Source organism: Dioscorea cayenensis, chromosome 2 (assembly GCF_009730915.1).
Source record: "Dioscorea cayenensis subsp. rotundata cultivar TDr96_F1 chromosome 2, TDr96_F1_v2_PseudoChromosome.rev07_lg8_w22 25.fasta, whole genome shotgun sequence".
Taxonomy (NCBI): Eukaryota; Viridiplantae; Streptophyta; class Magnoliopsida; order Dioscoreales; family Dioscoreaceae; genus Dioscorea; species Dioscorea cayenensis.
This window is the reverse complement of record NC_052472.1, coordinates 17,595,527-17,609,877: the sequence shown is the minus strand read 5'-3', so window position 1 is coordinate 17,609,877 and position 14,351 is coordinate 17,595,527. Positions and strand designations below refer to the sequence as shown.

Sequence of the window (14,351 nt, the reverse complement as noted above, 5' to 3'; positions counted from 1 at the left end):
CTAAGAAAAAAAAAAGTCTAAAATCATTATTGTTGTTAGTTTTTTAACATTATTCCAGAGAAGTAACCAAGGCATAACTTTGTATTTAATCATAGTGCAATTGTTTTGAAATCCAATTATTTCTTTCATTCATTTCCGCAAGAAAGTTTACATCATTCATGCGCTTGAGTCCAATATGCATCTCAAGTCAAGCGCTTGTACTGCAGCATACAACGAAGGAAAAGAAAAAAAAAGAAAAAAGAAAGCAACAAAAAGTAAAACTCTATACATAGCAAGCATAAACGTAGTAGTTTTATTTTCTCATACTACATGACGCCACTCTAATAATAATATCCCTTAACCATGCACTGCTTACTCAACTTAACTTCCATGGACGTATACATCCCAGTGCTTAGTTTTTATTATCCGTGGACCTACTCATCTTTCCTCTAAGGATGTCCACCTCCACCGCCACTCCCATATCCGGATCTCGAAACAAGCCCAACACTAATTCCACCGCCATCTCCTCCACCACCTTGGCCAGAACCAGACCCAATTCCAACTCCAATTCCAATTCCAATTCCACCACCACCTCCTTCACCGGAACCACCACCACCACCTCCTTGTCCTCCTCCACCACCTTGACCAGAACCAGACCCGGATCCACTTCCACCACCTTGTCCTCCACCAGAACCACCACCACCACCTCCTCCTTGTCCCCCTCCACCACCTTGACCAGAACCAGAACCAGACCCAGACCCAGACCCAGATCCAGATCCATTTCCACCACCTTGTCCTCCACCAGAACCACCACCACCACCACTTCCTCCACCGGAACCACCACCACCACCTCTTCCTTGTCCTCCTCCACCACCTTGACCAGAACCAGACCCAGACCCAGATCCACTTCCACCACCTTGTCCTCCACCAGAACCACCACCACCACCACTTCCTCCACCGGAGCCACCACCGCCACCTCCTCCTCGTCCTCCTCCACCACCTTGACCAGAACCAGACCCAAACCCACTTCCACCACCTTGTCCTCCACCGGAACCACCACCAGCTCCGCCACCAGAGCCACCACCACCACCTCCACCTTGTCCCCCTCCACCACCTTGGCCAGAACCAGAACCAGAACCAGACCCACTTCCACCACCTTGTCCTCCACCAGAACCACTACCACCTCCGCCACCGGAACCACCACCGCCACCTCCTCCTCGTCCCGCTCCACCACCTTGGCCAGAACCAGAACCAGAACCAAACCCAATTCCACCACCTTGTCCTCCACCAGAACCACCACCACCTCCTCCACCGGAACCACCACCGCCACCTCCTCCTTGTCCCCCTCCACCACCTTGGCCAGAACCAGAACCAGAACCAGAACCAGAACCAGAACCAAACCCACTTCCACCACCTTGTCCTCCACCAGAACCACCTCCACCTCCTCCACCGGAACCACCACCACCACCTCCTCCTTCTCCAGAACCACCGACACCACCTCCACAGGAACAACCACCACTTTGTTTAACTCCAATGGACGTCTCGCTCAAAGTTCTCGCCGCAGATGACAGACCTATGGCTAGGAGAACTATGAAGCCAAGAATCAAAAGCTTCTTGTTCTTAGCCATTGTGGCTGCGGTGGTACGTAGTAGTAGTAGTAACAATAGAAGTAGACGCAAGGGTGTGGAGTTGTCGAATGGATGGAAGGGTATTTATAGGGGGTTTTTTTTTCATGAGATTTTGGCTTACTCACTGTTTGATATCAATGTAACAGAAGTGGTCATTTTCCGATAAGATTTAAGAATATGGTGAGGACAAATGAGTAAAGATTAAAAGGTTTGAAAATATAGGTTGAAGTTGTTTTTTTGTTGATCGATTGTTGACTGATTGAAAGGTTCGTCAGTAAATATTGTTCTATTTAGAATATGCATGAAAATAAATTTTTTATAAAATGATATATTTTTTATTTTATCCAAATATATATATATATATATATATGATTTAAGTCATCTGTGTATCTACGTAAATGACGGTCCACTAAGAGTATCTATTATAGGTGTTGAATCATTATCCAACGGCTATTGTTCATATAAATATTGTATGAATACTATATATGATTACTGTATAATACTTTTTGAAACTGTTTATGAATGGATCATAGTCATTGAATTAGAATCTAACCGCTAATATTTAAAATCTAGGATTGTCCCTAAACTGGTCCTTATATATGTATATATATATATATATATATAACGATAGAGATATAATTATGTTTTGAAAATATTAACGATAATAATTTAATTATTAGATAAATTTGAGGGAGTAGCTTAAAAAAACACATCTTTATTCACTACTACCCCGAATAAACATCTTTATTTTTCTCTTTTTATATATAAAATTATGATATTAGCCTTATCAAAAACATAGTATCATACATTTTCAATTCACTCAGGGTTATAATTTTATATATACAATTATTGTTCCTTACTGTATAACTTCAGGTTTGGAAGAAAAAATACCATGTGCGTTTTTCAATTCACTCAGGGTTATAATTTATGTTTCATGCCCCCACTCAATTTTTTTATTAGGAGTGTGTATATAGTAGGTATCAATTATGCAATTTGTCTGTTCTTATCTGACAAACTAAATAATATCGATTATACGTTCAAGTTATAACTGATGACCCATTATTACTATTGTTCAAGCTCATAACTTATGACCCATTATTACTATTGTATTCAGCGAAACTCAAATTTAAAAACATTTGAAAATTTGACACTCGTCTTTTGCACTGAGCCAATACCATTTGCCTGTGAAATCTTAAGTAATGTTTAACAAAAGTTACTTTTTATTTATTTATTATTATATTTTACTTATTTATCATTCAATTTACAGCTGGAGGCAATTTCTAATACACAAATAGAGGTCATGTTTGAAAATTTTTTCAAGTTAGTCCAAGTCATGGATTGCAGCTTTTCATAGCCGCCCACGCACACCACAATTTAACTGTGGAATTTTATTTTATTTTATCTTTGTAATAATCAAGATGGACTTTTTCTTTTTTTTTTATTGGGAAAAAAATAACATATATATTCATTAACATGGACATTCTTCATATGAGAAACAAAATCATCAAGCTCATTAACGACCGACAATAATTAAAAGAAAAGAAAAATGGCTTAAGTAAAATAAATAAACAGCTGGAGTTGTGTTGCCCTACATTTGCATAAGGTGTATTGTCCATAGATACCATAGCAATAATTCCACCATTGTCCTTTTTGGCTCTTTTGTAGGTGTATTAACATTTGTAATTTAAAAAAAAAATAAAAAAAAATTATCATTAAAAAGAAAAAGAATATTATAACATAGATGTAGCCATTCACCTATAGCTTGTTTGGAATGGCTTCTGGGAAGCCTCAAAGTATTTTTTTCATAAATTAAATATTTATACATATAGGAAAACATGTATAGATTTCATTTTTCTGCAAAAGCAGAATGATAAGTGCTTGTGTGATATGAATGCTAAGTATTTTTTTCTTATGTTGATGATTACTTTTTTTGGGTTTTTACACTAATATGTGTTTTTATGTTACTTTCGTGCAGGTAGGGTTGTGAGACCGAGTATGAAGGAAAGAAACCAATGTGGATCATAATGCACCGATTTTGGAGGAAATCTTGCTAAGGTTCAAACGCGAAGACATAGGTCGGGTGTGAGATGCTAGAGTGTGTGCCAACCTCCTCGTATTCGAGTTGGCACATCCATTTGGAGGGGCACAAAGGCAGTCACACTCGAGCATTCCGACTTATGCACATAGAACAAGAGCTCCACCAACTTGTCTATCATTGAAGAAGCAAGTGACTTACGACGTGAACGTGTTCCCGTTTGCGTTACCCCGATGAAACTATGGATTCGGGAAACTATTCAGGCCGGATAATGTAGCAGAGTACTATAGCAGAGCACTGTTCACAGCCGGCCGAGAAAACAGGAATTCAGAGATCCGGCGAGGTGTATCCTTGGCCGGACAAAGGATCCCTTGCGACGAGTAGAGGACTCTCCACAAGACCATCGACACGACCATCAAGGGGGTTTTTCTATGGATTCATTGCTTTTACATTCTATTTCTTTGATTGTATTTAGCTCCATGGAGAGCTAAACCCCTAGTGGGTACTTGGGTATTTGTGGACCCTAGGATGTATTCGTTTCATTGAATCTCTTTATTATGCTTTCAATTAATTGATGCTTATTGTGAGTTCCAATCTTGAATGCTTGATTGTATGAACATTTCCCCTAGAGTGACACTAGGGTTGAGAGTTCTTGTTGATAAACCTTGTAAGTGAGTGACACACCATGAGTGTTAGACAAAGCTAGGTTGGAGAGGGTTGAGAGGGTGAGTCGAGAGGTACAGGAGCGTCCCTTTTCCCCTCCGACGTGATAGATTCTACCTCTGTTCCTCGAGTTCTTTACGGCCATAATAGAGTGAATGGTCTAAGGATGACCCTCCGCTAGGGTTTAGTTGCGAGTGCAATGGAGTGAAGCGTTGAGGTGATCTTTGTATTTAGGGCTTAATCGTGGTTAGGGACCTTCCACCTGGACCAAAGGGTTAGGTCTATAATTAGGAAAAGATTTATCACTTGGAATCCCTAGAGCTCATTGCAACTCAATGCGAGTGCGAGGTGTTGAGATTGTTCGATTTCTCCTCCGGGACATGTATAGAGTTAGGCATAGTTGACCTTAGATTTGGGACTATGTAATGAAAGATTTTCACGACTCACTATTGCATTGATTAGGAAGCATAATAGAGGGTTTTTGCACTTGAAGCGATCGTCCTAGGAGGAGCATTATCCGAGTACCCCATCTTTATCGATTGCCTTATCTTCTCCTTTACTCGTGCTCTCTTACTTGTTGATTTTACTTTTGAGAATTGAATCATTGTCACATTTATCACTATTGATCTTTCACATAACTAAGAAGCGGATTAAGTGTTTTTATTCCCTACTCCCTGTGGATTCGATACCCGCTCATCTGGGATTATTACTTTGACAAACCCGTGCACTTGCGGGATATACGCAAGGGGACCTTGTCACATAAGTTGATAAAAAGCCAAAATTTTGCTTCTTTTCATAAATTGCAAATGTGATGCTTCTAAAAAAACACATCTCAAAAGCACTTTTGGGTGTTACAAAATTACCAAATTATCCTCAAGAAATAAAAAAATTGACTGCCCTCCAGCCCTAACAGTTTTCTCCAAGTTCTTCTCCAACCTCTTGTCTCCACCCCATTTCATCCAGGCAGAAAAAAGATAGAGAAAGGAAGAAAGAAAAGGAAAGGACAACATGATGAGTATACAATGTTCATATATTTCATATCAATTTGTACACTCAATTGGTATGTATTAGAACCATAATACAAAATTCAATACTAAATATTATGTGTTTTGTATTAACAGACTTAGGGCAATGCTTAAAGATGAGGGAGAGCGAAAAGGAGAATTTTTAGATCTAAAACGATGAAGTTGGAGCTCTCTCGTCGACATTAGAACAAGGACAAGGCAAACTAGGTGGCTTACGGGTAGCTTACGATCGTATTTACGACCATAGACTTAAGACTTTGCGGCATGCTTATGCCCATAAAGGGGATTCAGAGCCAATTCCAAGGACCTTACGGGTAAGGCTTACTCTCGTAAGGATGCCCGTAAGGACCATCCAGAGGAGCTTACGACTGCAGTAGATGCTCGTAAGGGTAGTCGCAAGAAGCAGAACAGTGAAGCTTACGGTCCAGCATTTATGACAATAAGCTGGACCGTAACAAAATCAGAAAACATTACAGATGGGGCTTATGACCGTAAGCGTTCCTGTAAGGCTTGTGACAATCTTCTCCAACTCCCTTATGGCCTAGTCCTTACGCCTGTAAGAAACCCGTAAGCAGTCGGGTATAAATAGAACTTATGAGGATTTCTACGGTATTCTACATTCTATCTTTTTATTTTTTTAGGTGACTCTTGGAGGCGATGTTAAGGAAGAAAAGGGTCGAATCTCCAGCACTCTAAGGGCGATTTGGAGAGGGATTTGGTCCTACATTCAAGGGGATTGAAGATTGTAGCCGTCAAGCTTATCTTGATGGCGTGCGTGGAAGTTTCTTCGGTGACTCTATATCCTAGGTATTGAAAAGTGGGTTTTCATGGATCTTATGTCCTCCTCTATTCTTTGTATCTTAAATTCTTGTCCTCCATTAATGGAGGGCTAATTTGTAGATGTTTGGACATAGTTAAACTCTAGGGTTTATTTCTTTGACTTTGGCGTTGGATCTTTGATGTTTTAATTGATTTCTTATTTGCAATCATATCTATTTGAATCTAATTGCGTGTTTGAATGCTTAGTTGCTAATGAGGTGAAAGCTCTAGCTATCATATTTGATGTGCTATGTGAAGAGTAGAAATACCCACCTAACATAGACATGCAATGATTAGAGGGAATTGTGAGTAAGCTTGGGTATTGGGTACTTTGGAGACCCCATCTCCCTCAATTCTCCCGAGTGAGTTGTTGGCAATCCTCACGTACTTTGCAATCATGTGGAGTGGATTATAAGAGAAATCACATTTCTGCTCTATATTTGGATTAGGGGTAATCTCTCTCTCCTTTTGGGGGAGATTATCTACTTAAGAGATTAACATTAGCTCAAGAGTGTTAATGCGATTGTGTGGATGTCTGTATCAGCTTTGCACCTATTCAATTACTCTTAGCTTGAGAAATCAGGTTTTAGTATAATTCTGGAAACCTCTCAGTTTAAATAGGATTGCATGCTTCGATAACCATTACCTTGTACTCAATAATCCTAGAGGGATGCTATGCCCGGACATCGCTTTCTTCCTTGATTCTCCTCCTACTATTTCCAGTATATTCTTGTTTTCTTTTGCTCTTGTTCACACACAAAAAATTTACTTTTCAGGATATTTTTTGGATCTAAAGTTATTACTAGTACTCACTTTCTTCCTTGTGGACCAACACTCTGTATTTACCAACACTTTATTACGCAATTGGCACATACACTTATATCCTTATCACAACACAAGCATCTTGCATTCTCGTTGATCTTCAGGTTCAGGTAGGTTTTCTTGTTCTATAATTTTTGCTCATAATTGACTCTTCTACAGCTGATGTTGTTGTTGTTATTGTTGTTGTGGATATTGTTATTGTTTTGTGATGGTGTTAGTTTTAATTTGGGCTCTTCATCATCTTGTTAATGTTGGTTTTGGTCTTGGATCTAGTTCTTTTTGGGCACAATCAAACTTTCCCTTGATTTCATCGTGTAATAATTGTTGGTTTTGATTTGGGTTCTTTATCATGAAATGATATTTTTGTTTTGTTTTTTATATATTTTTTGTTTTCTTTTCAGAGGATGTGTTTTGTTTTGATTTAATTTCTTATGATGTTATTTGTTTTTTTTTCTAGTAAATTAGTGTTCTTTTTGATTTCTTATGATGTTATTTTTTTTCTAGTAAATCAGTGTTCTGTTTTAAATTAGTGTTTGACATTTTAGAATTTTTTTGTAAAATTATGTTCAAATAAATAAGATCATCGTAGGGCCATGTCCTTCATCAAACAAAATAACATGAGATATACCATTCAGTCAGCAAATCAGTTAATGGAACCTACCAACAACATATGTTATTTTCACAACAATGCTAATGAGTGTGAATGGATGAGTTAATTTTTTTTGGAGAACTACATTTAGAAAAATGAGATCATAAGAGGACACTGTTCTTCATTAAATAAAATAATATGAAATACACTATTTGGTGATATGATCTTCAAGGGCATGCTATTCCTGCTAATATTAACCTAAATAAGGAAACCCTTATTCCATACGATTGTTAGGGAAAACTTCAAAATTTCATCTTGTAAATACATTCATAAAGTGTTATCCTCCCATCTTATGGCCATTAGATTGTGTTAAAGTTGGAAGCCTAAGTTGGCGTTATTTGACAAGCAAGGAGCTGATGTGGTAAGAACTCTGACATAGCAAATGACTAGGCGTGTGATGATGAACATATGAAGACTCGAAGATCATGGTAGGAGCTTATGATTGAAGGATTTTGACAACGCCCCTTGTGTATGTCCCGCAAGTGCATGAGTTTGTCGAAGTATTAAATCCCAGATGAGTGGGTATCGTATCCACAGGGAGTAGGGAATAAAAATACTTGTATTGTTTCTTAACTAAGAGAAAAGTGAATAATAGTTGTGTAACAAGATGTAATGTAAACAAAAGTAAAAGAGACAAGAGAGAAGGGACAAGTAAAGGGGAGGTAAGGCAATCGATATAAATTGGGTACCCGGATATTGTTCCGCCTAGGACAATCATTTCAGGTGCAAAAACCCTCTAATATGCTTTCTAACTAATACATTAATGAGTCGTGGAGATCCTTCAATACATGATCCCAAATCTAAGGTCAACCATGCCTAACTCTATACATGTCCCGGAGGAGAAATTGAACAATCTCTCAACCTCGCACTCGTATAGAATCACAATGAGTTTTAGGGATTCTAAGTGATAAATCCTCTTCTAAGATGTAGACCTAACCCTTTGGTCCAGGTGAAATGTCCCTAGTCACAATTAAGCCCTAGGTGCTAAAATCACTCCAACACTTCACTCCGTTGCCTCTGCAACTAAGCCCCAGTGGAAAGTCATCCCTTAGCCCATTCACTCTACTATAACCGCAAAGAACTTGAGAAAATGGAGGTAGGATGAATCACACCGGAGGGAAAAGGGGACGCTCCACTACCTCTCGACTCACCCTCTCAACATTCTCCAATCTAGCTTTGTCTAATTCTCGTGGTGTGTCACTCACTCACAAGGGTTGCCAAAAAGAACTCTCAACCCTAGTGTCACTCTCAGGCAGTATTCAAACAATCAAGCATACAAGATTGGAACTCAATTAACACATCAATTAATGAAAGAAATATAACAAGGTTTAATGAAACAAATACATCATAGTGTTCACAAATCCAAGTACCCACTAGGGGGTTTAGCTCTCCATGGAGCTAGTTACAATCAATGAAATCGAATGTAAAAATAAGTAATCCATAGAAAACACCCTCGGTAGTCGTGATGATGGTCTTGTGGAGAAGCCTTTACTCATCCAAGGGTCCCTTTGTCCGGCCTAGGATACACCTCGCCAGATCAATGCCGACGAAAGCTCTCCCACTAACCTTCTTCCAAATGGAGCATGATGTTAGAGCCGTAGAACCTCTCCCAATCCCTAGAAAATACCTCTCCAAACCTTAGCCGCCACCCTCTCTCAAGTTGGGAAAAAGATGGAGAAAAGATGTTGAAATTTGGGCTGAAATCGGCCTTAAATAGGGCTAGAATCAGGCATCCACACGCCCCTGTGGATTCTCCACACGGCCCGTGTAGAATTTCCACACGGGAGTGTATAATATCCACATGCCCGTGTGGATTCTCTGGAATTCTCTTTTTTGGCCGGCTGTGAACGGTACCTGCTCCACATCCCAAATCCATGTTTTCATCGAGGTAATGTAAACGGGCACACATTTACATCATAGGTTGCTTTGCTTTTTCAACAACGGCTTCATCGGTGAAGATCTTGCTATTAATGGACAAGCCAGGATACTTGAATGTGACTGCCTTTGTGCCCCTCCAAATCATTGTGCTAACTTGAATACACAGAGGTTGGCACACATTCTCGAATCTAGAGCCCGACTTATGTCTTTGCATTTGATCCTTCTCATGATTTCCTCCAAATGGTGCATTCACGATTTACATTGGCTTCTTTCTCTAACATTCGGCTTCACAACCCTATATGCATGAAAGTAACATAAATGCACACATATTAGCCCTAAAACATGATAAAAGTAATGCTCATTATAAGGAAAGAACACTTCGCATTCTTATCACACAAGCACTTATCATATTTTTCCTAATAAACCATATGGAGAAAATCTACTAGAAAGGCTATCATTGAAAAGTGCATCAAGTTGAAAGAATCACTCTTTTAGTGGATTGAGGAAAGTGGGGGTTGGACAATCTAGAGAGGGTTATTCTTTGTTGTGTGTGTGTGTGAGAGAGAGAGAGAGAGAGTGTGTGTGTGTTGTAACTCTTTCTTCTTTTCCTCTTTTAGTGGATTGTTTTCTCCGGGCTCAACCCCTAGATGTAGGCAAGGTTGTGCCAAACTGGGTAACCAATTTATGTGTCTCTTTTCTCTTGCATTATTGATTATATGTGAGTAAATTACTTGTAAGGTTGAGTGAAAAATTATTGCACATCTACCCCTCCAGAACTAACAGATCGAAATAATAATAATAAAGATAAAAGTAATAACAACCACTTGAGACTAGCCACAAAAGAAGATACCTAATTCAGTCTTGTGCAATAATTGTTTTAAAGGGTTCACAAGCATGTCATTTATATATGGGCTAAGTTCCAATAAGCTCAGATATCACAGATTTTTTTATTTTTTATTTTTTGGATATACTATTATACTCCTGAGATCCAATATTAAAGCAACCATAAGAATTAACTAAAGAAACAAGTTGATCAAAGAATCATGAAGAAAAGAATCATATAACTATGCTTTTTGAGAAGGTGTTACTTGACGGACATGTTATGGATGTGTAAATTATGCAAATATATAAGCATGTAAGTATGCACTTAATATTACAATTGGTCCGTTATACCATAAGTGTACGGGTTGTCAAGTAATACCTCGTGGGTGAGCAAGAGGGTTGTGTTTCCCCAGGAATGGCGAGAATCTCCTATTACTTCCTTTTGACTTAATCAATAGCCTAATCGTTTACGATCTTTCTTTAGTTTACTTGTACAACACTATTAAACAATACAATTAGAGATGTCATTAAGCACACTTAGAAGGAGTTGGGAATATGTACTATAGTTATCTTGATTATTAATTATGATAGGCATTAAGTGTCAATCGTATTCTAGGATCGAACCGGGGGAATTCAAAGGCCCTCTAGTCCCAATAAGCCATGGCGACTAGGTCTAAATCACTCAGACAATAAGATAAGATCTCTTCCTCCCCAGCCTCCTATGTTTGCCTTAAGTGCAGTAATCCCATGGGGTAATAAATCCCTAATCCAGAAACCTAGTTATGCCTAACCTCTTAGAGCATGCATAGATCTATCATGGCATGAGCACCATCAATATGGGGGCATATCCTCCTCATCCACATCAATAATAATAACAATTAGGAACATGCAATGATTATTAAAACTAGAACAATTTATATTAACCAATCAAGATTCATAAATAATAACCGAGGGTCTAGACGTACAATTCCCCTCGAATTAGGTTCTTATGGATCATAACAAAGCAAGCATCAAAGCACAAGAAAACCACTAGACCAAATAAAGAATAAATAAGTGTTTAATGTATTCCTAGACTAACTCGCTCCAATAGTTCTCCAAAGATTGGGTTTAGAGGATCCCAAGATTGTTCGAATAATGTGTGTCACTCACATCCCTCTGATGATGATCACTGAAGATGTCTGTCATGCGTGATCTTCTCCAATGATGCTCATTGATGTACTCTTGAAAATATGTTAGAATCTATTGGAATATGGAAGAAACTCTGTCTCTCGCCACTCAGATCTCCGGAAATCCGGCCGTCCTAGCTCCTTCGGTAAAAGAGTCTTCTCAAATTTAGAGAAAACTAGGGTATTTATAGTAATAGCTCCGCCATGGACTCACCATGGGCGTTGTGATGCCCGTTGTGAGTAAGTTGTTACTTGGGCTCCAAGTCACGTCCTTGCACAGTCTTTAGGTGTTAGGTGTCTTGACAACAACCATTACGAGACCGTTGTGGCTTCTATATTGCTACCAGTGAGCTCATATTGCCACGACTTGATCACGACAGTGGTAAGTGCAGACAACAGGAGCTTATAATGGCCTTGCTTTTGGATAATAATATATGGACTTGACTTTTGGATAATGATTGTGTGTACATCTTTGGCAAAATCTTGAATTATATTGTAAAATGACGCAATCTTGAACACCCTTATTTTTTTCAAACTTTTGCTCTAGAAGAGTTATTATGTTAGCATGTGTTGGCCTTGAATTTGACCAATTGCAAAGGATCAGGATACTCTCAACTTTTTAAAACATCAAAACATCTAGTTAATTGCTTTTGTTTTATCTTACTTAATTCTACTTATGTGAAAACTATACGGTTTGACTGAATGCCCAAAGCCTGATAAAGACATAAGAAGATTTGATGCTAATATGAGATTATTCCCATTCTGTTTGTTACCTATTGGTTGTTACTTTCTCATAATTGAAACTACTTTATTCTTACTATACTATCTTGTGTTTTAAAACATGAATTAAGACACAAACCATTTTAGGATTAGTATTGTTTTTTTTTTCCAGGGAGAGATTGTTTTGCACCATTATTTTTATTTATTGAAAGAGGTTGATTTCATTATGTTATTTTTTTATTAAGGTCTCAAGATCATAAATATTTTTGAACATGGCTTCAAAATTACCACCCAAAAGAGTTATACAAGGGGCAAATGTGGGTGATGTGAATGTGGTTGCAAGTGAAAAAACTCCTAAAGCTAGATCAGATGACACAAATACTGAATTCTTCTTAAAAATATGTGTCCAGGAGGTCCAGATTGGTAGTAGGCCACACACACTTTTACAAAAGAAGGTTGGAAAAATGTTGTGTCAAAATTTGTTGTGAGAACAGGGGTGAGTTACAACTACAAGCAACTAAAAAACAAATGGGACTCACTTAAGAAAGAGTTTGCTATATGGACAAAGTTAGCGGAGCACCTGACATGGCTTGGTTGGGACCCTGTTAAGAGGGTAGTTTTTGTCAAGTGATGATTGGTGGTAAAGAAATGGACAAGAAAGACGAAGAACTTTTTATATAATAATGTATTCATTTATTTATTTTGAAAAATAAATAACACATTGGCTTCTTTTATTGACTTAATTGAAATAGGAAAACCTAGAATATTTGAAATGTAGAAATGAGGGTTCAAAGTTCTTGGACATGATGGAGATATGCTTCAAAGATATAGTGGCGATAGGCTACATGGCATTGGTACCATATGCTGACCCGTCAACTGAGAATGAAGTTTCTAAAAAAAATGCTTATGCTCGGATGAATGAAATAGACATAGAGATAGATAACTTTGATGATGATGGTGACAGTTGTCAACAATATAATGATGTTATAAGGGAATAAACTAGTATAACACAAGATAAAATGAAACAAAAAACATCACCTAGAGAAAGGAAAAAAACTGCAAATGAGAAACCACAGTAGTCATTTAACTGACTAATCTCTGGAATGGATAATATGTCCCGTACAAGTAATGTAAGAGTTGAGAATGATGATCGTTGCAGTATGACCAAATGTGTGGATTTATTGGACACAGTGCCTAGGATTAAACGAGGAAGTCCACATTACTTTGTCATGGTAATTTTATTTGTAAGAAAATATGATAGGAAGGCTTTTTTGGCACTAATGGAAATATCATAGTAATACTATATTATTACTATTAATATTATTATCATCATCATCATTAGTGTTGTTGTTATTATCATTATCAATAGTAATTAGTACGTTTTCAATGCATAATAGTTGAGATATTATAATAACCTAATGAATGCCCATTTTAATAATTTGACATTGAAAAAGTCCTTTTAAGAATGCACATTGATAGGGATGCAAGAGTATGTGCCAATCGTGTAATGAAGTGCTAAAAAGTGGGATGTTAGTCCACAAGGAAGAATGCGATTATTAGCAATAACCCTAGTTCCAAAAATTAGCATAAACAAAAATAGTGATATGTGTGAACAAAAGAAACAAAAAATAGAAGTAAAGAATACAAAAATAAGGAGGACAAGTCAGGAGAAGAAATAATGTCCAGGCATAGCATTCCTCTAGAGTTTTGTTAAGTGAGAGACAAAGGTTGCCTAAACATTCAATCCTATTCAAACCAAGAGATTTCCTAAATCATACTAAACCCCTCTTTCAATGATGAAGAGTAACTAAATCGGTGCAGTGTTGATACAGTCACCACATAATAACATTAACATTTAGTGAAATCACGATGTGAATCAATAAGAATTTCTTAATTAGGTAATCCTCCTTACAAAGAGATTACCCATAATCTAAATACATAATAGAAATGCGATTTCTCCTAAAATCTATTCCATATGATTGCAAAGAGCACAAAAATACTCATTAACTCACTCGGGAGGATTGAGGAAGAAGAATTCTCCAAAGTACCCTATTGCTAGGGTTACTCACAATCCCCTCTAATCATGGTACATCTATGCTAGGTGGGTATCTCTACTCATCACAAAGCACATCAAATATGAAGACC

At 37.8% G+C, this 14,351-nt stretch overlaps 2 protein-coding genes across 2 annotated transcripts; one reads left to right on the top strand and one right to left on the bottom strand.

Moving 5' to 3' along the window:
• Positions 1–428: 428 nt before the first annotated feature.
• LOC120273514 (glycine-rich cell wall structural protein 1.8-like) lies at positions 429–1,684 on the bottom strand. The gene is made up of 2 exons (XM_039280151.1): positions 581–1,684; positions 429–514 (listed from the first exon to the last, which is right to left on the bottom strand). Exons 1-2 carry the CDS (start codon positions 1,605–1,607, stop codon positions 429–431), a joined length of 1,113 nt encoding a protein of 370 aa, XP_039136085.1. The 5' UTR covers positions 1,608–1,684.
• A 10,794-nt stretch (positions 1,685–12,478) lies between these two features.
• On the top strand, positions 12,479–13,204 carry LOC120273505. The gene is made up of 3 exons (XM_039280141.1): positions 12,479–12,629; positions 12,701–12,819; positions 12,959–13,204. The coding sequence occupies exons 1-3, from the start codon at positions 12,479–12,481 to the stop codon at positions 13,202–13,204; spliced, it is 516 nt and encodes a 171-aa protein (XP_039136075.1).
• The last annotated feature ends 1,147 nt before the right edge of the window (positions 13,205–14,351 follow it).